The sequence below is a fragment of the Phyllobates terribilis genome, unplaced genomic scaffold (assembly GCF_046119375.1).
Source record: "Phyllobates terribilis strain yellow unplaced genomic scaffold, ASM4611937v1 Scaffold_186__1_contigs__length_3700242, whole genome shotgun sequence".
Classification (NCBI taxonomy): Eukaryota; Metazoa; Chordata; class Amphibia; order Anura; family Dendrobatidae; genus Phyllobates; species Phyllobates terribilis.
In genome coordinates, this window is record NW_027362946.1 from 818,557 (window position 1) to 842,578 (window position 24,022).

The 24,022-nt window shown below is 45.0% G+C and overlaps 1 protein-coding gene across 1 annotated transcript; it reads left to right on the forward strand.

Moving 5' to 3' along the window:
• The first annotated feature begins 3,864 nt into the window (after positions 1 to 3,864).
• On the forward strand, positions 3,865 to 22,848 carry LOC141212782 (gastrula zinc finger protein XlCGF53.1-like). Its single transcript, XM_073665089.1, has 8 exons — positions 3,865 to 4,978; positions 9,133 to 9,340; positions 10,100 to 10,279; positions 10,363 to 10,486; positions 10,570 to 10,667; positions 10,866 to 10,956; positions 22,586 to 22,743; positions 22,831 to 22,848. Exons 2-8 carry the CDS (start codon positions 9,263 to 9,265, stop codon positions 22,846 to 22,848), a joined length of 747 nt encoding a protein of 248 aa, XP_073521190.1. The 5' UTR covers positions 3,865 to 4,978; positions 9,133 to 9,262.
• The last annotated feature ends 1,174 nt before the right edge of the window (positions 22,849 to 24,022 follow it).

The window sequence follows — 24,022 nt, forward strand, 5'->3', positions numbered from 1 at the left end:
GATGAGGGTCCTGTAAGGCCATTGCCCGCAACTGGGTTCGGTGGGCATTGCAATATAAACCCTCTATAAATTGTTCAGTCAACAGCCTGTCCTCGTCTCCCACGCCGTCAGGGTCGGTCTGCTTAATGGCTCTCAGGGCCTCTTGTAGGTTCAGGGCATAGTCCCTTATACTCTCATGTGCCCGCTGTTTGCACCCGTAGAATCTAAGCTTGATCTCGGCTGAGGTGCGGGTATCAAAGGTGTCCCTCAGCCGGGTTAGTATCCCTGCGACAGTCCTCCCCCCAGGTGGCCAGGACTTTACCTCCCTTCGGGCTGCCCCAGTTAATTGGGCCACCAGGGTGCTCACTTTTTGCTCTTCTGTGAGGGGGTACACCTGGAAGAGGCTATCCAGCTTTTCTCTAAAGTCATGCAGGGTATGTGACTCCCCTGAGTACTGGGGTAGCCAGGCCGCTCCCGGGATATAGGGCATGGTGAAAGGCATGACTGCAGCAGCGATGGCGCTGGCGGGGGTTGAGGCAGTGAAGCTCTCCTCCGTATCCGACATCCTCCTCCCCCCTAGTGGACCGTGGCCTACCTTGCGATGATCCTCTTCCGTAGGCCGCGGCTCCGCAGTAGATCGTCAGGGTTGAGGACCTTCCGTCGCGCTCCTGTGACGTCGGCGTCTGCTGGGCTCCTTCCAGGACCTTACGCAACGTCCGGACGTGAGGCGGGGCTTCAGTTCTCGCGCGCTTTCGGAGTCCACGCCCCTCTTCTTCCCGCGCGGCGTCTTCAAGATGGCGTCCAACGGCGGGAAAACTCCACGGAAGGCGGGAAGAAGGCTGAAAATGGCGCCGGATGGCGGGAATCTTCACCGATGGCGGGAAGAAGGCTGAAGATGGCGCCGGATGGCGGGAATCTTCACCACAGGTAAGTTTGAACAGTCTCTTTCAGGCACGCAGTACCCGGTGGTTGCGGGCACGAAATCCTGCCGACTACGCCAAAAGTTGACGCGCCCCTGGGCCTGTGTCGCGCTGCGTTGCGCACGCGGGAGCTTACCCGGAGCCGGATCTGTTGAGGGTTGTAGTCTCGTGGCGGTGACCCGGTCCGTGCCCAGGGAGTCAAACTGAGCGGCGATGTATCAGCGGTAGATGTTGGACGACTACGCCACCCGTTGAGTACAGCTAAGGAGCTGCTGCTGCAGGGCAGACCGCTGAGGCCGGTGGTAGGATTGTGCAGCGTGATAGTATAACCCCCAACGGGAGGGGTATGGCCTCAGGGCAGCCGACGTGGATGATGGGGGTAGCAGGAACCACTCGGAGACGGTACGGTGTAGTTCAGGGTCTTTACTGGTGACAAAGATAGACCCTCCCGGAGTACTGGCTAGCGATTGGGGCCTGGTCAGTCCTTGAGCATATGGGATCTCCCCTGGCCAGGCGGAGTTGTAGGCCTCCCAGACTAACTGTACTCTTCTGGCTACCTTGCTAGAGGCGGGTATAAGTAGCCCACGTCCCTGAGTGTACCGTGTGGTGCTCACCCGTATGGCCGGTGACTCGGGGCCTTCTAGTAGCTTCCGCTCCACGACGGCGGTGCTGGTCCCATGCGTGTGACCGTGCCTTCGGGTTTCTTGGCCAGAGGACCTGGAATCCCCTGCCTGACGGATTCTGCTGCTGGGTAGGAGTTAGTCCCCACAGCCTCGGACTCCGGGTCCGGTAAGAAATCTTCTCAGTCAGGGCGAGCTCTGCAGCTGCCAGCCCCTGACTCCTTGTAACACTGCTCCCACAGAGCTCCTGATGTTCTGTTCCTATATTTGCTTCTTTTCTCTGTCTCTACTTCTTCTCTACTCCCTAACCCTGACTCAGCCCTAGGTTTATATAGGGGAAGTTCTTCCCCTCCCAGGACTGGGCAGGAGGTGTGGCATGCATAGGATTCCTGACCAAGAGACCTCCCACCTGCTCTCAGACATAACATTGCTGTTACTGTGGAAACCAGATCCCTGGGGTGCCACATAACGGCAAAATCAAACCGGGCAAAAAATACAAGGCCCACCAAGCCTGTCTGGTGTTTAAGCACTTAGCACCGTCAACGTACAACAGGTTCTTATGATCGGTCAAGACAGTCACCTTATCTGCTGGACCTCAAATTGACATTTCTCCAGTTTAGCAAATAAATGGTTGTCACGTAGAGCCTGAAGAAACTCTCTGACATGCTTGTGATGCTCCTCCAGAGTATGTGAATAAATCAATATGTCATACAGGTAAATCACCACAAGTCTACCCACTAGTGAGCAAAAAATATTATGATATTTTAAAAGACTGAAGGTGCATTGCTTAACCCAAATGGCATCACCAAATTTTTAAAATGACACTGAGGCGTAATGAATGCGGTCTTCCGTTCGTCACCCTGATGTATGAGTATAAAGTTATATGCCCCTCTCAAGTCAAGTTTGGAAAACCATTTAGCTCCAGATAATTGCTTAAACAGGTCCGGTATAAGGGGCAAAGGACAGGGATTGTGAACCGTGATTTTATTAATCTCTCTAAAATTCAAGCACGGATGCAACTCTCCATCCTTTTTTTAACAAGTAAAAACCGCCACTACAACTGGAGAGGTGGATGGCCGTATATGACCCTTAGGGCAGAGACACACTGCCGTATAACTCGTGCGAGGATCGCATCGCACTGAATTGACTGGCCCGCACCTCTCCTGACCTGAACATGACAGCATGATGGATTTCTTTGCAGCTGTCAAGCTCAGGTCAGGAGAGGTGTCGGCCAGTATGAGGTTCGAGGCGATCCTCGCAGGAGAAGTACGGCCATCTGTCTCTGCCCTCAGCCGGACTCTTCTGAATATAGTCTATCAAGGCCGCCCTCCCTGGAAAGGGTTAAACAAACTAGATTTCAAATTTTAGCTCCTGGTATGAAGTGGATAGCACAATCATATGCCGCCATATAGTAGACGTCCGGTAACTGGTAATAATCACCTCATGTGTCGTCTATTTGTCTCCAAGCAGGAAAATCCCACGTTACATTCACACATAAAACTGTAGAAAAGGCGGCGCGGGGTAATTGTGCCCGTAGTGAGGGGCAAATAATGCCGGAAATGTCACTGACTGCGGAGACGTCTCCATGTAGCGTCTTCACTCCGGATATCACTGTACAGGAGCCGCACTGTTCACACTGTGCATCCACTGAGGCCCCTGATCATGTGACCCCTGACTCCTCCCCTCCTGTGACCTCATCACAGGTCCTGTGGGCACAGAACAGCCATATATGTGGTGGCAGCTCTGCAGGTGGAGGTATGTGGAGACCCCCATTACTGGGCGCAGGGGGCATTAACCCCTTCAGCACGGAGACTCTTTTGGGGTCTCTGTGTGGTGTGAACAGTGAGGTAACAGCTGTGGACAGAATGCGGCTTAGCTGGTTCCCGTCCACATTAGATCCATTCAGACGACAGCAGGATGAAGGACAGAAGCCCAGAGAAGTCCTCACACAACGCCATTATTCCGCTCCTAGTTCCAGCACAGTAATGTAGATAGTAGTGATGACATTCGGGGGATTTGCAGGACTATGTGGCAGATACTTGCTGGATCTTCTGCTTTCTGGACCGGTTCCACTTGTAAGTCTTATTAACCCTTTCACCCCAGAGTCTGTTTCACCTTCCTTACAGGTCACTTTTTTCAATTCTGACCAGTGTGTGAAGAATTAAAGCAATGGCAAAGGGAAAAAATTAAAATGTTACTTTTTCCCACAAAAATCTTACTTTACCCCCAAATTTTGCATTTTCAAAATGGTAACAGGAGAAAGTGCATCATACAATTTGTTGTGCAATTTTTCCTGAGTAAGCCGATATCCCATTTGTTGTAGGGAAACTTCTGTTTGGGTGTACGGCAGGGCTCGGAAGGGAAGGAGTCCACTTAACTTTTTGTATGCAAAAATGTCTGGACTCGAGAGCGTACCCCATGTCGGGTTTCCAGATCCCCTGATGTGCCTATACAGTGGCAACCCCCCACAAGGGACACCATTTTTGAAGCTAGACCCCTCAAGGAATTTATCTAGTTTTGTGGTGAGCACCTGGAACACACAGGTGCTTCACATAATGTTATAAAAAGCCGAAGACGAACAACTCCCATACAACAAACTGTAATAATTATGTTATTGAACATATATTAAAAAGACAACAATTAAAAACAAAACCAGAATTAAAAAAGGGAAATCTACTGCAAATGAACAAGTAACAGGTAAAAAAGTTTTACTTATAGTTTATGCCAGATGTGAAAATACATATATAGATCCATATGGAGAAATATCTAATAAACACTAACTATATGATTACTTCATACATATAAATATAAAGTGCATAGTGCATGTATGAGCACCACATATCTGTTAGTAGGGTCAGTTCATTTTTTAATGTCTCCCCCGAGTGGGACCATATGGAATCTTATGAAGACTCCAGAAATAAAGATATTTGGTCTCATTCAAAATCCATCACGGCTAGTTGCTAAGGTTATGCTACACAAATACAAAATTATTATTATTATTATTTATATAGCTCCATTGATTCCATGGTGCTGTACATAAGGAGGGGTTACATACAAAATACAGATATCACTTACAGTAAACAAACTAACAATGATAGACTGGTACGGAGGGAAGAGGACCCTGCCCTTGTGGGCTTACATTTTACTGGATGGTGGGGAAGGAGACAGTAGGTTGGGGGGATTGCAGTAGCTCCGGTGTTGTTGAGGTGGCAGCAAGCAAGGTCATGGCAGGCTGTAAGCTTGTTTAAAGAGATGTATTTTCAGGTTCCATCTGAAGGATAAAAGTGTGGTGGATAATCGGACGTGTTGAGGCACAGAATTTCATAGGATGAGGGATATTCGGATGAAATCTTGGAGGCGATTAACCTCCACCTCTAGAGCCGCCACCACATATATGGTTGGTAGAGACTAAATCCAAGTCGACAAAATACAACTAGTGCTGTGATAGGGTAACAAGAGGTACACAATGTATTCAGGTATATTAATAACTCCTACAGAGCCATCTATAATTGTTTAGCACAGGCTTTTGCAGAGTCTTTGTACTACCAGTAACGTGGAAGCCCCATATATTTCCATTGACAGAAGACGCACCTGAGCGGGGACTTGTATTTTTTGTAGATTGAATTGAAGCATTTTTTGAAAACATTTTACATAACATTTTCGATCACATTTATCCTGCGCTCTACGCTGAGCACTTACATTGGGGTTTCCATCTACAGTGGGGGAAATAATTATTTGATCCCTTGCTGTTTTTGCAAGTTTGCCCACTGACAAAGACATGAACAGTCTATAATTTTAAGGGTAGGTTAATTTTAACATTAAGAAATGGAATATACAAAAAAATCAAGAAAATCACATTGTATAAATTAGATATTTTTTTGCATTTGGCAGTGAGAAATAAGTATTTGATCCCTCTGGCAAACAACACTTAATACTTGGTGAAAAACCCTTGTTGGCAAGCACAGCAGTCAGACGTTGTTTGTAGTTGATGATGAGGTTTGCGCACATGTCAGGAGGAATTTTGGTCCACTCCTCTTTGCAGGTCATCTCTAAATCATTAAGATTTTGAGGCTGTTGCTTGGCAACTCAGAGCTTCAACTCCCTCCATAAGTTTTCTATGGGACATGAACCCATCTATCTTCCTTTCAGTAAGGTGAAGTCATCTTGTCCCCTTTGCAGAAAAGCACCCTCAAACTATAATGTTTCCCCCACCATGCTTCACGGTTGGGACGATGTTCTTAGGGTTTTACTCATTCTTCTTCTTCCTCCAAACATGGCGAGTTGAGTTAATGCCAAAGAGCTCAATTTTTGTCTCATCTGACCATAGCACCTTATCCCAATAACTCACAGAATCATCCAGGTGTTCATTGACAAAATTCAGACAAGCCTGCTCATGTGCCTTGCTGAGCAGGGGGACCTTGAGGGCACTGCAGGATTTTAAACCTTTAAGGTGTAATCTGTTACAAATGGTTTTCTTGGTGACTGTAGTCCCAGGTGCCTTGAGATCATTAACAAGTTCCAGCTCGTGTAGTGTATAGCCTGATCTCTCACCTTCCTCATGATCAAGGATACCCCACGAGGTGAGATTTTGCATGGTGCCCCAGATCGATGTCGATTGACAGTCATTTTGTATTTCTTACATTGTCTTACTATTGCACCAACAGTTGTCTCGTTCTCACCCAGCGTCTTACTTATGGTTTTGTAGCCCATTCCAGCTTTGTGCAGGTCTATAATCTTGTCCCTGACATCCTCAGAAAGCTCTTTGGTCTTGCCCATTTTGTAGAGGTTAGAGTCTGACTGATTAATTAAGTCTGTGGATAGTAGTCTTCTTCAGGTGACTATATAAGACAGCTGTCTTTAATGCAGGTAATGAGTTGATTAGGAGCGTCTAACTGGTCTGTAGGAATCAGAACTCATAATGGTTTGTAGGAGATCAAATACTTATTTCTCACTGCAAAATGCAAATAAATTTATCTAATTTATACAATGTGATTTTCTTGGATTTTTTATGGATATTCTATCTCTCAATGTTAAAATTAACCTACCCTTAAAATTATAGACTGTTCATGTCTTTGTCAGTGGGCAAGCTTACAAAAACAGCAAGGGATCAAATAATTATTTCCCCCCACTGTAAATCTCTGAGTGACATGATTCAGATAAAACCCATTCACTATAATGAGGCAGCAGAGTTACTGTGGACTCCATCTCGTCTGTGTTTAGCGTTGTCTTTTTTTCAGAAGTACACAAAACTTTGGTCTATTGCGCTTTTATGCACGCTTAAAAATATGGACACTGCCAAATCATAGGACAGACTTGAGTCCACAGTGTCTTAATCTGCCCTATTATAGGGAATCTTCCACCGGGGGTTCCATCTGAATCACATATTTCAGAGATCTACACGGAAACCCTGATGTAAGCGCTCAGCGTAGAGCGCAGGATAAATGTGCGCCAAGCCTTATTGCGATCTTTGGGAGGAAGAATGAACAAATCAACAGCAGGTGAAGAATAGTTTTTATTTATTTTTTATGCCATTCCTCATGTGGTATAAATGATTAGACGACTTTATTCTATGGGTCGGTGCGATTACAGCGATACCAGATTTATATTGTTTTTTATGTTTGGCTGCTGTCACACACTAAAAGATCCTTTTTTTTTTTAGAGCTATAATTTTTCATTATCTCTGCCTACAGAGTCATTTAAGGGCTTGCTTTTTGCGGGACGAGTTGATGTTTTTATTGGTACCATTTTCGGGCACATAACATTTTTTGATCGCTTTCTATTCCGATTTTTGGGAGGCAGAATGAACAAAAACAAGCAATTGTTTGGACTTTTTTATCTTGTTCCGCGTGTGCTAAAAGGCAGCTTTATTCTTCTGTTCAGTATGATTACAGCGATACTACAATTATATCATTTTTATGTTTTGGCGCTTTGTACACAGCATTCTTTATCCTGCATGGAGGGGGGGGGGGGTTTGATGAGGGAGACGATCCCTATGACAGGATTCCTTCCAGTCCTTATCTTCCTGGTCGACAATACTCCACACTGTTAGCTCAGGGAGTCTATCTGACCTGTGTTTAGCTTCCCTCCTGACCTGAATTCTGTTTTCTTGCCTTCTGTGAGATACAGATCATAAGCCACCTTTCTCTTTGGCTCTGGACAGACAGTAAACAACTTCCCCACAATCCCCCTGGGGCTCTGCTAAAACACTCCCCTTCTCCTGTGACTGTGTTAACCCCTCTAGTTGCTGGATGCTTCTGGAGCACAACACTTCCTGTCTCCTGTGATTCTGTTACTTCTAATAGTTGCTGAATGCTTTTAAAGCAACAGCACTACTTCTGCACGTCACACCTGTCCGGCGGCCATCTTACAGTACTGAAACATTGAACAGTTGGACATGTGTATCAAAACATTAAGAGATGGTCACATTAAAGAGGTTATCCACTGCAATGTGTAGTTGTCAGATGGATTTAAACCTAGGAAATAAGGCTTTCTTCAAATACCTTGTGTTTCCAAATGTGCCTGTGAGCGGCGCTATCGTTGTCCTCTTAGCACCATCATGTGACCCCCGGCTGCAGTTGCCTCTGATGTCTGGTGACTTCACGTCAAGTTCCGGAATTGATTGACTGGTCTGTGGGCAGCGTTTCACCACATGTCACAGCCCAGCATCGTGTGCGCTCTCTCTTCACTGCTTTCATTAACAGAGTGCCGCAAGCCCACGAGATGCTGGGCTATGAAGTGATGAAACTTCGCCCACAGCCCAGTCAATCATTGAGACTGGGACATCGGTGATGTCGGGTCAACTTCCAGTTCTGGGAGTTTCCATTTTTGCCCAATCTCTTTCTTATGGTGGAGTCATGAACATTGACCTTAACTGAGGCAAGTGAGGTCTGTAGTTTTTTGGATGTTGTTGTGGGGTCTTTTGTGAGCTCTTGGATGAGTCGTCGCTGCACTCTTGGGGTAATTTTGATCGGCAGGCCACTACTGGGAACATTCACCACTGTTCCACGTTTTTTGCTATTTGTGAATAATGGCTCTCACTGTGGTTCGCTGGCGTGTCAAAGCTTTAGAAATGGCTTTATAACCTTTTCCAGACTGACAGATCCCAATTACTTTGTTTCTCATTTGTTCCTGAATTTCTTTGGATCGCAGCATGATGTCTAGCTTTTGAGGATCTTTTAGTCTACTTTACTTTTTTAGGCAGGTTCTATTTAAGTGATTCCTTGATTGAGAACAAGTGTGGCAGTAATCAGGCCTCTATATGGCTAGCGAAATTGAACTCCGCTTCCCAAAGATGTGATAAACCACAGTTAATTTATGTTTTAATGGGGAGTTGGGGGGGCAATCACTTTTTCACACAGGGCTCTGTAGGTTTGGATTTCTTTTTCCCTTAATAATAAAGACCTTCATTTAAAAACTGCATTTTGTGTTTACTTGTGTTATCTTTGTCTAATATTTAAATTTCTTTTGTGATCTGAAACATTTAAGTGTGAAAGAATAAGAAATCAGGAAAGGGGCGAACACTTTTTCACACCACTGTTGGTTTTATTAGTAGATGTAAAGGAATCTAAATACTGTACAATAATCTCTTCATGTGTTCCCCTTATTATTCCCAGTAACTGTATTACACAGGATTTTTATGATGTTACATCGGCTCATCATCTTCTCATTCTGGTCTCTACAATATCGGATCCTCTTAGTGAATATCTTCTATATAAGAGAATTTTCCTGAATTACGCATCAAAGATGGATATGGACAGAGACAAGATGGCTGAGAAAATATTACACCTCACCCTAGAGATCCTCTTCCGGCTTACTGGAGAGGTGAGAGATTCTGATGACGTCACATTACATCATTCTTATATATAAGAATAACCTCGGCACTCAATGGATATGCAAGTAAAAAGGTAATTTTATTATGCAGTCCACACAAAAGAGTAATAAACGTTTCGGTCACAGTTGACCTTCATCAGTATTGCAAATGGAAGGAAAAGGTGTACGTGGCTGGATGATCCAGATGGGAGGTTTCTAGAGCTACCTGAGTAGTGAGAAGAACTAGTACTGCGCGGTATCCCCCGTTCGCATAAGGACGGTATGGACATAAGGTATTCTACTTCTACTAGCGGGGGATACCGCGTAGCTCTGCCCTCTTCACTAAGGTAGTTTTGATAGCTTATGTCCATACCGTCCTTATGCGAACAGGGGATACCGCGCAGTACTAGTTCTTCTCACTACTCAGGTAGCTCTAGAAACCTCCCATCTGGATCATCCAGCCACGTACACCTTTTCCTTCCATTTGCAATACTGATGAAGGTCAACTGTGACCGAAACGTTTATTACTCTTTTGTGTGGACTGCATAATAAAATTACCTTTTTACTTGCATATCCATTGAGTGCCGAGGTTATTCTTATATATTACGGGTTCGGCCCCTACTCGAGCACCACTCTTCAGCAGCTGTGCGGTGATTTTTTCATTTATTACATCATTCTTATCTATGGGAATAACAGATGGACAGAACTGGAGAGGTGAGGACTCTGGAAATGTCTGTAGTGAGATTTATTAATGTGTCTCTCTATAACCAGAATTACACAGTAGTGAAGAAGACCTCCAGAGAGCGCTGTCAGGACCCTGTGTCTGAGGGATGGGGAAGATCCCTGAGCCCAATCACAGAGCCTCCACCTCACCCCCTGATACATGAGGACATCAATGACCAGAAGATCCTAGAACTCACCTACAAGATGATTGAGCTGCTGACTGGAGAGGTGACACTGCTGGGAATGCTGGGACATTATACAGTAACGCTATGAAGGGATCGGGGGGATGACGGTATCATTGTATGTGTCAGGTTCCTATAAGGTGTCAGGATGTCGCTGTTTATTTCTCCATGGAGGAGTGGGAGTATTTAGAAGGACACAAAGATCTGTACAAGGACGTCATGATGGAGGTTCCCCAGCCCCTCACATCACCAGGTAATAGACAGGACTGAATACACACGGCCTATAATTATCTGTATGTAAAGAATGAATTCAGTCCCTGTATGTGTTTCCTCCAGATCTATCCAGTAAGAGGACAACACCAGAGAGATGTCCCCATCCTCTTCTTCCACAGGACTGTAAACAAGAAGATCCCAATTTTCCTCAGGATCATCAGGTAGATGGAGAGAAGGTGTCATGTGATCTCCCCTATGATGTGTAGACGGTTGTGAAGGTCTTGTGCTCAGTCTTGTTTTATCCACCAGTATTATATGTTTTATACTTGTGTAATGAGAACGGTGGAGATGGCAGGATTAGAGCTGATCATAGATGTGACTTCTCCAACTGTCTGTGACTTTTATAATATTTGTTTCAGGGTGAAGATCTGACCCATATTGATACTACAGAGACATATGTGAGGGGTGATGAGCGGTGTAAAGAGGAGATTCCTACATATGACTACCCAGGTGAGTAGTAACCACTAAATGCAGAGAAGTCACAGATTCTTCTCAGTCACCGGCTGTGGCTGCTTTATCAGTGGTGTAGTCCGGCCGTATCACAATCGTGTGATCACCATTTTGCCTCTAGACCACAACATTCTCTTCCACCCAAAACTGTTTGAATGGCTTTGAACATTGAAAGACCTTTTCCATAGAACTTACAACCTGGAGGATCCACCTACCCCCTGGGATTAGGAGATGCTGACCGTTACCTGCCCAGATCTGTAAACTACAAAGTAAAATGACAGCGTATGTAGAATGTGCTGACAAGTGAGAAAATCACTTGAAGAAAAATATTATGATGGGCCTGTAAGAGAAAGCGGAGGGTAATGATGCTGTTGGCTTCCTAGATCCCTGATATCTTATTGGATGAATCTACCTTCTCTCCCTTCTGTGCTGCTGAATGTGCTCATATGGTCCCTACAAGACCAGGTCCAGTCTCCCTGACCTAACTTAACTTTTATGATTGAAAATATTAAATGTGCAGTGAGGGCCAAGTGTGAATTTCTGTACAATAACAGCTGATTTACCCTTAATCCTGACTTTTCAATTTCTTTTAAAACCGACTAACTTCAAACCAGATTGTGATAAACTATACAGAAAACATTACACCTGTGCCATGATATATCTCTAAGCTGTGCGTGGCTGATGGCTGTAATATACATTTATTCACGTCTGCAGGAGATGTGTGGCCATGGCTCGAGCCCTGGTTTCATGGATTTGTTGAGGGAGGGCAATAACCCTTCACGGTTGACCAAGTGAGTGTCAAATTATTATGTTGATTGCAATCCACAGAAAACCATACGAAAACAATGTTCTGTATTGGGAGGATTCAAAGAATCTCTGATCCCGTTTATTTTGATTAGCATTTTATATTGTTTTGAGCATATCAATAGCCAATCACCTACAGTCATACTACAGTACTACAGGCTGACCAATGTTAGTACAATTATTACGGAAACACATATATGGTCATATTAGTTCGAAGCACGATGGAATTTTACAAGGTCAATCCTGGCCTAAACTAGTTAGATAACAGGAGCGGAATGTCTGACAAAATACAAAATGTTATTGTGAGAAAAGTTAGTGTGGGAAAGATGAGGCGAGAGAAAAGAAGGAAAGAATGTATGTTATGCAAGGAGTGATAATAAATGATTTTAAAACAAGCAGACAAAATGGAGTTGCTATAGCATGAATATCAATATGTCCTTTACATTTTCCCCCCTAAAAATTATGTTATTATCAACATTAGAGGTGCTTTCCCAGGGTCATGCTTTGAGCCTGAGGGACATTGGTCTTCACTCAATTAGTGCCCTTGTTACCAATCGAGGCTATCGCGGCATGTCCATCCCCCCTTGTTGGTTGATATAATCATAAACCTCTGATCTTCAGACGTGAGGTTGGTCGGGGCGTGCGGGTGAAGGTCATCATTCCCTTGCCGTCCAGGTCCTCAATGCTGGTCACATCTGGGAGGTCCGTGTACAGTAGCACTGGATGTCTGTTAACAGCGTTCTCCTTGCTCTCTGATGACTGGCAGGTTTTCCTCATGCAAAATGGGATACAATAAAAGACTAGTTTTAGTAAGACATATATTAACAAGATGCAAGCAGCAATATGCAACACTCCTTGTAATATTCCAACAATCCATCCACCAATCCCTTTAAACCAATTAGCAGGATTTAAAAAGGAGAACATATCAGACCACCAACTGTCTTTGGTCAATTCGTTATGTTTGTTATATTCTTCCCTGAGTTTCCTAATGTCTTCCATTTTAGTCTTTAACCGTATGGTAGAGCCGGGGTCAATATAGTGACAACAGGCTGGGCCTATAACCTGACACATCCCTCCTTGAGCTGCTGTCAAATAGTCCAGCACTAAAGTATGTTGATTAGCCTCTATAATAAGTTGATTCTGCACCTCAACAGTAGTATTAATTACTTCCAGCACACTCCAAATCTGGTCATCTAAGTAGTCAGTGACTTCCACTAATTTGTCCCACATTTGTGTTACTATAGGGTAGAGGAAGACAGTACTGGCTATCTTATTGGGCATACTCATTTGTACTAAATGAGGTCTTACTGATGGGCGTGGAGTGTTGTCCTTGGCACATTTATAGATGGTATGAAGAGGGATGGTTCTCATATCTACTTTACTATGGGGAATAAGATAAATGGCTGGAGTTAGCCGGGCCAACGTACAAGTCCCCCCTACTCTGACTAGGAGCCATTTATACGCATTATTCCCACAGACCCAATTTGTGGCTGATGGCAGATCCCATAAAGCAGAGTGCAGTAATACTAATTTATGTACCAAATCGATAAAAACTGTGTTATTTGATAACATACACCATGAAGGCATTTGTCCCAGGGGGCTACAGTATCCAATATCCGGATTGCCACATGTTGGATCACTAGGCTTATATTCAGAAGATTCATTGCAAGGGATGTTACCAGATATTTTATAACATGTATCATTGGTACCTTTTATAAACAGATTTGCATGTACCCATGAGTGATTATGAATGTATCTTTCCAACAATGACGGTTTAAAAGCATCTGCCGTACTAGGAGTAGCATTAAAACTGATTTGTAGACCTTCAGTTGGTATGAAGCCTAAATTAGTCAAGGAAGACTTGTTTCTGGGCACCCATTTGTTTCCTTTAAGGGCAAGACATTGTAGGTGTCTACTGGTGGCAGTAAGATTTCCTTGCCACCAGGGGAGATACAGTGGTGTTCCATAATCTACTAAACTTAGTAGCGTTATTAGCAAGGGCGTCGCTACAATTGGGCCAGTTTAGTATTTCTTCCAGAGTGACTGGGACCGCAAGAAAAGGCATACTAGTGGCTGAAACTGGTGAGTGAGTACATATCCAACAGTCACTGATCGGGTTGTTCTCTAATTGACTCAATTCTTGTACCAAAATCTGGTGGTGAGTAATGAACTTGTTATTAAAAGGGTCAGTACTCTGTTGTAGGCTATTCCAGGTATTGATTAATCTAACCATACATATTATCATAAAACATCTCAGGATGGTTGACGTTTGCAATGTGAAGCATGGATCCATGTTGACCTCCCTTCAAGTTTTACTGCTGTTGGGGTTGTAAGGAGCACTTGGTATGGTCCGTCATACAATGGTTCTAGTCTGTGTTTCCGTACATGCCTCTTCACATACACATAATCTCCGGGCTTGAGGGTTATGATAACCTTCTGCATCAGCTGGATCTGGAATAGAAGATGATACTAACGCATGGGTGTTAGTTAAGGCTTTGGCAAGCTGAATCACATATTGCACAACATGATCTGTTTCTTCTGATAATTGTTGTGGGGTAAATCGAGCTATAGCTGGTTGTGACCCAAATAGTATCTCATAGGGTGACAGTTTGTTTCCCTATGGGGGTGGTGCGTATGTGGTATAGTGCAATGGGAAGGAGTTCAGGCCACTGGGCCGTATCCTCCTGCATCATTTTGGTCAATTGCCTTTTCAGTGTGCTATTCAATCTCTCCACCTTGCCGCTTGACTGAGGATGGTAAAGAGTATGCAGCGCCACTGTTGATCCGATCATGGTAAGTATTTCTTGATATGCGCATGAGGAAAAGGCTGGTCCCTGATCACTTTCGATAACTTCTGCGACTCCATACCGGCAAACATCTTCAGAGACCAGCTTCTTGGCAGTCATGTTTGGAACGGCGAATGCTTCTGGCCAGCTGGAAAACATATCCACTACCACTAAGCAGTATTCATATCGTCCTGCTTTAGGGAGAGTGATATGATCAACTTGCAATCGTTGGAACGGATACTCTGGTTTAGCAATGTGTTTTATCGGTACATTCTGTAATCTGCCTGGGTTGCAGCTTTGGCATATTGAGCAACCTTTCTTTTGTGCGCTCAACACGGTGGAAATTCCTGGGGCCCAATAGAGTTTCTGTACCAGTAGCAAAGCTTGATTCTTCCCTCAATGCACCGGTCCATGGGCCCAGGCTGCAACGGCCTGATATAGGAGTCGAGGCAAACAATACAGTTGTCCCTTTTTCCATAGCCCATCTATCAATTTAGCACCCGCCTCCTTCCATGACTGGTGTTCTTCTTTAGAGACTTTTTGCTATGTGCAGCGTAGCTTTGTGATTGGAGGGACCGGTTGATGATTTTCTGCAGGTTGATCCTGGGTTGGCACGGAATTTAGCTGTTTGGTTTGCTGCCGCGTAACAGCCATGGACATGGATGTTGGAAGAAGAGCTGCTTGCATAGCATGGAGATCAGCAAGTGCATTACCTCTTGCTTCAGGGGCATCTGGTCGGGTATGAGCTTTTACCTTTACAACAGCCAACTGTCTTGGTAGTTGTACCGCTTCCATCAATTGTCTGACGCTTTCAGCATTTTTCACAGGAGAACCTGCAGTCGTGACAAAGCCTCTCCTTGCCCAGATCTCCCCAAAGTCGTGTGCAATCCCGAAGGCGTATCTCGAGTAAGTAAATATATTCACACGTTTTCCTTCAGCCTGTTGACAAGCAGCAATCAGAGCTTTGAGCTCTGCTTCCTGTGCTGACATACTGGGAGGTAAGGCTGCAGGCTCTACCAATGTATCTTCAGTTGTGACAGCATATCCAGTATGAAACCTGCCAGAGGTGTCAGCATATCTGGATCCATCCGTATATAACGTAAGTCCTGGGTCATCAAAGGGTACTTCCCCCACTAAAACAAGTGGAGTTGACTCCGCAGTAATTTGTTCCAGACAATCATGTGGTGGAGCATCTTTCCCCTCTCCTTCAGGTGCTGGTAGCAGGGTGGCCGGGTTGATGGTGGTGCACCAATGTAATTTCACATTTTCTGTCAAAATCAACGTACACTGCAGCCGTAGGTGTCTCAGTGTGCACCGATGTTTAGGTTGCTGTAAACCCAAAACAGCCGCAATATTGTGTGGAGCATAAATGTGAGTCTCATGTCCAAGGATGATGTCCGCCATTTTTTCAAGTAACTGCTGTGTGGCGTGAACCGCTCGTAGACAGCTGGGGGAGGCCCTGGCTACCGGGTCCAGAAGCGCTGAGTAATAACCGACCGGGCGCTGCTTTGTACAGTGTCTCTGCGTGAGTACTCCGGCTGCATGCCCTCCTGTCACGGAGACATACAAATGGAAAGGTTGAACATAATCCGGGTTTCCAAGGGCAGTGGCTGTCATTATCCTTGATTTTAGTTGCTCAAAGGCTTGTTGCAGCAGTTCTTGGTGGTCCTTGTTGTTTACACCAGCCAGAGTGTTTTCTTTTAATGCATCATATAGGGGTTCCATCAGACGTGAAGCGCCTGGGATCCATTGTCTGCAATATGTACATAGTCCGAGGAACCATTGCAGCTCTATGGGATCTTTTGGGAATGGTAGTAGGTAGATGGTCTTTCTTTCTTCTGTGAGATGTCTGGCACCCTGAGTAAGGCAGTGGCCTAAGAAAACCACTTGACTGAGGCAAAACTGAAGTTTCGAGGCTGAGACTCGACAATTCAGTTTTGCTAGATGCTTGAGGAGGCTAACACTGGCCCTGATGGACACTTGCTCCGTGGGGGCACACAAAAGAAGATCATCAACGTATTGTAATAGTACTACCTCAGAGTTGTCCAGCTGCCACGGCAGCAGACAGCTAGACATGTTCTTTGCAAACTGATTAGGGCTATTCTGCTCTCCCTGCGGCATCACCGTCCAAGTCAATTGCCTGCCCTGATATGTAAATGCAAACAGAAACTGACAGTCTTTATGTAGTGGAATGCTGAAAAAGGTGTTTGCTAAATCAATTACTGTAAACCAGGCTGCGGTAGATGGTATTTGTGAGAGAAGTGTATGTGGGTTAGGCACCACAGGAGTTTCCAAGACTGTCGCTGCATTTACTGCCCTCAAATCCTGCACCAATCGATAAGCGGGCGGCTGCCCCGGTTGGGATTTATTCCTTACGGGGAACAACGGCGTATTACACGGGGAGACGCAGAGGATTAGTGCCCCTTTCTCTAACAAGGTGTGAATTTGCTGGTGTAGACCTTGTTCTTGTGCATGTGTGAGCGGGTACTGGCGAACCTTGGGAAAGGGCGCTCCGGGCTTGAGGTACACCTGTATTGGTTCTACCGGCAATCACCCAATGTCGTCTGGGCCTTGTGACCACAGATGAGAAGGGATTTCCTCTGTGTATGGAGCTAACCTGGGATCTTTTGGGAGATTTCCAATCGTATCTGATATGTTAATCATAACCGTGGGTAGCGCCCGTAAGATGCAGACCTCCTCTGTGTGCATCAGAGTTTGGATCCTTTAAAGTAAGGATCATCTGACCATTGTCCTGGTATTGAATTCGGGATCGGAATTTAGACAAGAGGTCTGCTCCTAAAAGATTTACCGGGCAGATCAGGGATATGACAAATTGTGCCATTACTTCTGGAAATGGGCCAATCGGAATAGGTTTAGTGAGAGTGTGTTTGTTAGGTCTGCCATCTACACCGATCAATATTAGATTGTCGTTAGAAAATTGGACTGGGAGACCCTGGGGCAGTTCAGTGGATTTTAAAATGGAGTTGGCCGCCTCAGTGTCTACCATGAACTTCACCGGATTCCCTCCTATTGGGATAACTACAGATGAACAGAGCCCAGGGGTGGTTACGGGCATCACGATGGCAGACTCTGGTTGGCCTCAATTTCAGAATGGATGGTCTTGGAGGACATTTTCTCGTGAGTCTCGTGGGCCGGGCATCCTATTTCTAGATAGGGGGCTTGGGCGGTGCACTGGCTAGCAGGGGTGTGACAGTCCCTTTGGAAATGTCCCGTCCGGCCACACATCCAACACTGAAGACAGGAATTCACTAGTGGCCTTTTCCCGGGATACATTACTCGCTGATCAGGTACCGCCATGGGGTAATAGTGGGGCTGTAAGGGAGGATACTGTGTTGCGGGTACTGCAGGTGCCGCAACTGCCACTGCAGCGGGTTTAGATTTGGGCTTAACCGCAGAAGCGGTCCGGGCGACACTTTTCTGGAAGCTTTTTGCTACCTTTAGGACATCTCCTGGGGTGGCTGACTCAACATCTGGTCGTACAGCCAATATCGCATCCTTGATTTCAGTCCGTAACCCCTGGATAAAGGCGGATACTAACAGCTGGCAATGAGTTTTAGTATGTAAGGAGAACCCAAGGTCCTTATAGACCTGCATAAGGCGCCCATAAAACTTCTCAGCCGACTCTCCCTTCTCTTGAGTGACATCTGTGAGGGTAGTGGATTGATCAGCCAACTTATCCTGAGCCCATATTTTAAGGGCTTGACAGAAGTCAACCCCACTCTCATACGTATTGGTGTCTAATGCTCTATTATATGGGACAGCTGCCTCTACCATGGGATAATATCCTTCACCGGCTTTTACACGGAGCAGGTGTAAAAGATCTTGCCTTGTTGTTGAATATATCTCTCTATTTGCGGCCATGCCCCTGTAAAAAGCCACTGGGGAATGTTCGGGATCCGGGAGACGGTTACACAGAGTATCTGTCTGTACTGGGGTAAACGGGGTATATTTGGGTGGGCTGGTATTGTGGTCCGCTTCCTCCATTTCCTCCATCTTTGTGAGAGGGGGTGAAGCTGGAGGGAAATCAGCATGAGTACTGATTGTTGGGAGATCTTGGAGGTAGGGGAACACTGGGGGAGACCAGATATCGGGTTTGATTAGTTGAGCGGCATAATAAACGAGATCCCTGTCGATGGCCAAGAGTCTTATCTCTCTCAATTTAGTTGGATGCGTGGCGATGTATTACTTTATACCCCCGACTATTATTTTGGCTGCGTCTTGTTTTGGATATCCAAAAATACCGGTGGAAATAAATGGCAGGGCTAGGGTTGGGACCGCATGAAGCTGTGATGCATATGCTATGGTGTTTTGAATTGTTTCTGTAAGCAGGTGTTGTGACCTGGGTACATCCAGGGGATCATATTTTGTAATCGTTGGATGTAGTTTGTATTGTAGGCCCCCCAATACGACATATTTCTGCAGCTAGCCCTCCCCCCCCACCATGCTGTAGTTTTGCATTTGCTGCGTTTACAATGATCCCAACTTGCTGTTGCGGTGTACTCCCCATGCCTATTCTCAGTATAGTGGAAAATTCCGAAGGACCATTCAGCAAAACAGACGCCACCTCCTGGTACTCGTGTCCATGTTCTATTTCCCCAGTTCGGGAGAGGGTGAATAGGGTAGAGTTCAGAGGTCCCTGGGTCTCCCCGAATGGAGTGTGGACCATGGCGGGAGCAGGTGGGGGCAATGGTTCATAATACCCACCGTCAGCGTTAAGTAATGGGAAGGTTGGTGCTACAACACTGGGTCTGCGTGTTCCACAATTATAACACGTCTCGCGCCATCCCGGATTGGTGACCCAACACACTTTACAAAGCCAGCCATCTGGGTTATATGGTGGTGGCTGGCCACCAGTGGGAAGTGCAGGGTATTTAATCTCCTTAGGTATAAATTGCTCAGTTTCCGGATTCAGGGGCTGGGGTACGGCTACATTTTTGGGGGTAGGGGATGCTTCTTTAGGGGCTTCAGATTCAGTTTGTGGACACATAAGTTGGGAAGGGGAATCTACTTCCTCCTCTACCTTTTCCCCATCAGCTTCATTTTGTAGCACAAAACAGCCAGTCTTTGTCACAGTGCTAGATAATTTTACTTTCTTGACATAAAGATAATTGAAATAACCAGGCTCCTCCTCTATTTCAACATATCCATCACCACAAATCTCATGTGCAACTTTCTTAAACTTTTCAGCATCTTCCAACAATCCACAGTCAACTAATCTTCCCCTTTTCTGCCGGATTCCTTCGTCCCACAATGAAGGCTGAAGTCTCCCCTCCACGGGAAAGTTTAACAACTTAAACACTTTTGGTTCATTCTTAAATGATCTTTTCCCCTCTCAACCGACCATGATAGTCATCACATCCTCTCCCTCCTGAGGGGGAGACACTTTCTTTCTGCTCCACAGAAACATTGATTAATCACTGCACTGCTGCCTTTCGACTGACAAAGATCCTTGATTTGTGCACAGTATGAGTCCGGCCGGCCTCAACTGTTCCACTGACTCGCCCCTCCCTTCGGGGAAGTCACGTACGGTACTAGGTGAAAGGAGGAGAGCTCGCGTCTGCAGCCCTCCGGACACTCAATATACTTATATCTGTGTGCGTGTCCTACCCAATCTTCGATCACCTGCCGCGACTGATACTAATAGTGTTCAGTCTCCTAAGAATCTTTGTCAGAAGTTAAGGAAGATTCATACAATATTCACTTGTCAATCCGAGGTGGTACTACTTTAAAAGTTATCAATATCAGACCCCTAATGGGACTACACCCCTATAGTCTCACCTTTGACTATATCCAACCAAGACATCCAGACATACTGCAAACAACCACGCACCACGTGGAAACCAAGCCAAATGGTCAGTATCACTAGTAAAGAACTCGGGCACTTACTGTGGCTTTTGTGGGGGATGATCAGTCCCAATTCCAGTGGGGGAGGCCGAAAGCAAGTCTCTCTTTGTGGACGTCCAGAGGTGGTGGGGCGTCCCTGGTTAGGGATCCGAGTCACGGCACCAAGCTGTTGAGGGAGGGCAGCAATGACCCTTCACGGTTGACCAAGTGAGTGTCAAATTATTATGTTACAAGGTTGATGTAAAGGACATATCGATATTCATGCTATAGTTACTTCATTTTGTGCTAGCTTCTAAAATGATGTTATTATTACACCTTGCATAGCATACATTCTTTCATTCTTTTCTCCTGCTTCACATGCAATTTTCTCACAAGAACCTTTTCTCTCAAGAACATTCTATGAAACACCCTGCTCCTGTTATCTATCTAGTCTGAGCCGGGATGTATAACCTTGCAACTTTCCATCATGTGCCGAACTAACGATAATATGACCATATGTGTGTTTCTGTAATAATCGTACTAACATTGGTTTAAGCCTGTAGTACGGCTGTAGGTGATTGGCTATTGATATACTCAAAACAATATATAATGCTAAGTAAAATAAACGGGATTAGAGATTCTCCGAACAGGAAACAAATACACAAGCCGGGAGCTGAGCACAGAGGACTGAACCAGAGGAGAACAAGGCTGTATCTGGCAGCTTCCGGCAATATGCTTCCAGCTTTAGTAGGGTGTGGTGCTTTCCAGTTGGCTGAAGCAGGGAGCAGATTACTCCAACTGGACAGCACACACACCCGTACTGCCAGACTGGATAGTACTAATGGTCCCAGGCACCCTAATCTTAGTGGCTTGACAGAGCCTGCGCCGCCCAGGGCTTCTGGTTCTGACGTCTCCTCCATCACCAGCGCCGCCTGCAGGATGAATAAGGCGGCTTCTGGAGAGAGAAGCAGACATCGCAGGAGCAGATCCCAGAGGAGATGGGACACACCATTTGCAGAAGCCCTAATGTGACCAAATTGCAGAAAACAAGAACAGTAGAAATCCTCATAAAGGGACACCATTTTGGAAATTATAGAGTAGTGACTATTTTGACTCCACAGGCACTTTCCGGAAATTAGCACGCAGTGGATGTTGGAGAGTGAAAATTACAAATATATAATTTCATTACCCAACACATAGTGCCCAGATTGTGCTCCAGGAGACACACAGCATCAATTAAGTGGGTTCTTCTCACTATAGTAATGTCAAATACATGGATGCTAAATGTGGCTTGGGGGCACTGCAAGGCTTTGAAGTGAGGGTGAGATTTGACTTTGGGAGAGTGGATATTGCTGGATTGGTTTATGGAAGCCATGTTGCTTTTCAAAAGCCTTTGAACCACTAATAATGTGGAAACCTGGTTTTCCATTGACAGATGATGGATCTGAGTGGGGACTTGTTTTTTGTGAGATGAGTAGAAGTTTTTATTGGTATTATTTCACCTACATAACATTATTTGGTGGCTTTTTATTGCATATTTGGGAGGCAGAATTAACAAACAGTTGGACACTACGATCCACTGGTTCATCCTATGAGGTTTTCTATTAGTCTGTGAACTGTTATTGTCTTGGTGAATAATGATGGCTAACATAGGGCAAAATTAAAAAAAATCACAGAAAAAGATACAGCCTTACCAACACCAAATCATATAACAAATGCACTAGCAGGATGCCACAGACCCCCATGATAAAGGTGGGGGCAGCGCAGGTGCAAAATACTGATGAAGCAACCACTCACAAACCTACCAATTCATGGAGGGGGTGGTTGCCTAGTATTAAAGATGCAAACAGATGAAGCTTGCATAGGACGCCAGTCACACAGGTAGGTGTGATGCAGTGTCTGGCTTAGGATAGTGATGATGCCCATACTATTACATCAGGAGGGCTGCCCAGCACTATATAAGTGCACCCCACATGGACAGACACCCCAGTACACCCAACCAACACTAAAATGCTAATGCATTTGTTATCTGATTTATGTTGGTAAGGCTGATTTTTCTCTGTGATGTTTTCTTGGTAGATAATGATACTTTTACATAAAGTACATTTTTATGGAGAGTTTAATTAGAAATATTCAACAATATAAATTTTAAGGATATGTTATTTATAAATAATAATTGGTTTTATCCTTGGCAGATGACTGTACCAGGAGATCAGAGGAACAGCTGACATCTTCAATTTTTAAATCAGACGATCTTGAGATCCCGCAGGATACAATTGAAGTGAATGCCATTAACCCAGATATACCATCATCAATTCACTGCAAAGATCTGTCATCTGGTCATTTGAAACAGGTTCTGTCTTCTAATTCATTACTGACTACTAAGGAAAATCAAAGTCACAAAATAAGCATTAAAAAACAAATTGCTCCTAAAACAAAGAAGCCATTTTCATGTTAAGAATATGGAAAAAGTTTTTCCCTCGAAAAGTCTTTTCTTGGGCTGTGTGCCCACTATGCGTTTTCCAAGCGTTTATGCTGCGAAATTTCCGCAGCATAAACGCTTGGGAAATGCTTGGTAATCCGCCCCCCAGGGTCCCCAATGACAAGCCGCAATGTCAATGCCCATGCTGCGGATTTTTCCGCAGCGTTGATGCTGCGCTCAAAAATCCGCAGCATGTCCATTCATTTTGCGGACACGCAGCGTAATCGCCGCCATTGACTTGCATTGAAACGCATAATATCCGTGTCAGTACATTTGTACACACGGATATTATGCGTTTCTATGTGCGGATGGTACCCAAGTCTGGAGAAGAGGAGACTCTCATCCAGACCTGGGTACCATAGAAACTGTAAAAGAAAGAATTTAAAATAAAAAATGAAGTTTATACTCACCTTCCGATGTCCTCCCGGTGTTTTGTCTGCTCCGTCCCGTCTCTTGCAATGCTCGCGCTGTTGTGAAGGACCTGCCATGACGTCAGAGTCATGTGACCCATCACATGGCTCAATGACATCACCGCAGGTCCTTCACAACAGAGCGAGCTGCCCAACACACCGGACGCAACGGAGATAACACCGGGAGGACATCGGAAGGTGAGTATAAACTTATTTTTTTTATTTTTTAACATTCTTATTCTTTTTTTTTTAACTAACTTGGTCACACTACTATAAATCCATGCTGGTTGCATGGATTTATATAGTGTGAACAAGTTGTCAAGCACTTTTCCAAGTGATGCTAAAATCGCTCGGAAAAGCGCTTGATAACCCGCATGCAGAAATGCATGCAAAGACGCTTGACAAACGCTTCTACCTGGCGGGAAAAACGCATGTAAAAAATGCATGCGTTTTTCCTGCCAGGGAGAAGCGTAAAAAATATGCAGCATTTCTGCATCGTGGGCACATAGCCTTAAACATGAAAACATTCACACAGCAGAAAATAGATTTTTTTGTTCCAAGTGTGGGAAGTTTTTTAACCAGTAATCAAATCTTGTTAATCACCAGAGCAGTCACACAGAGGAGAAGCCATTTACTTGTTCAGAATGGGGAAAATGTTTTACAGAGAAATCAAGTTTAATCAAACATCAGAGAAATCACACAGGGGAGAAGCCTTTTTCCTGTTCAGAATGTGGAAAATG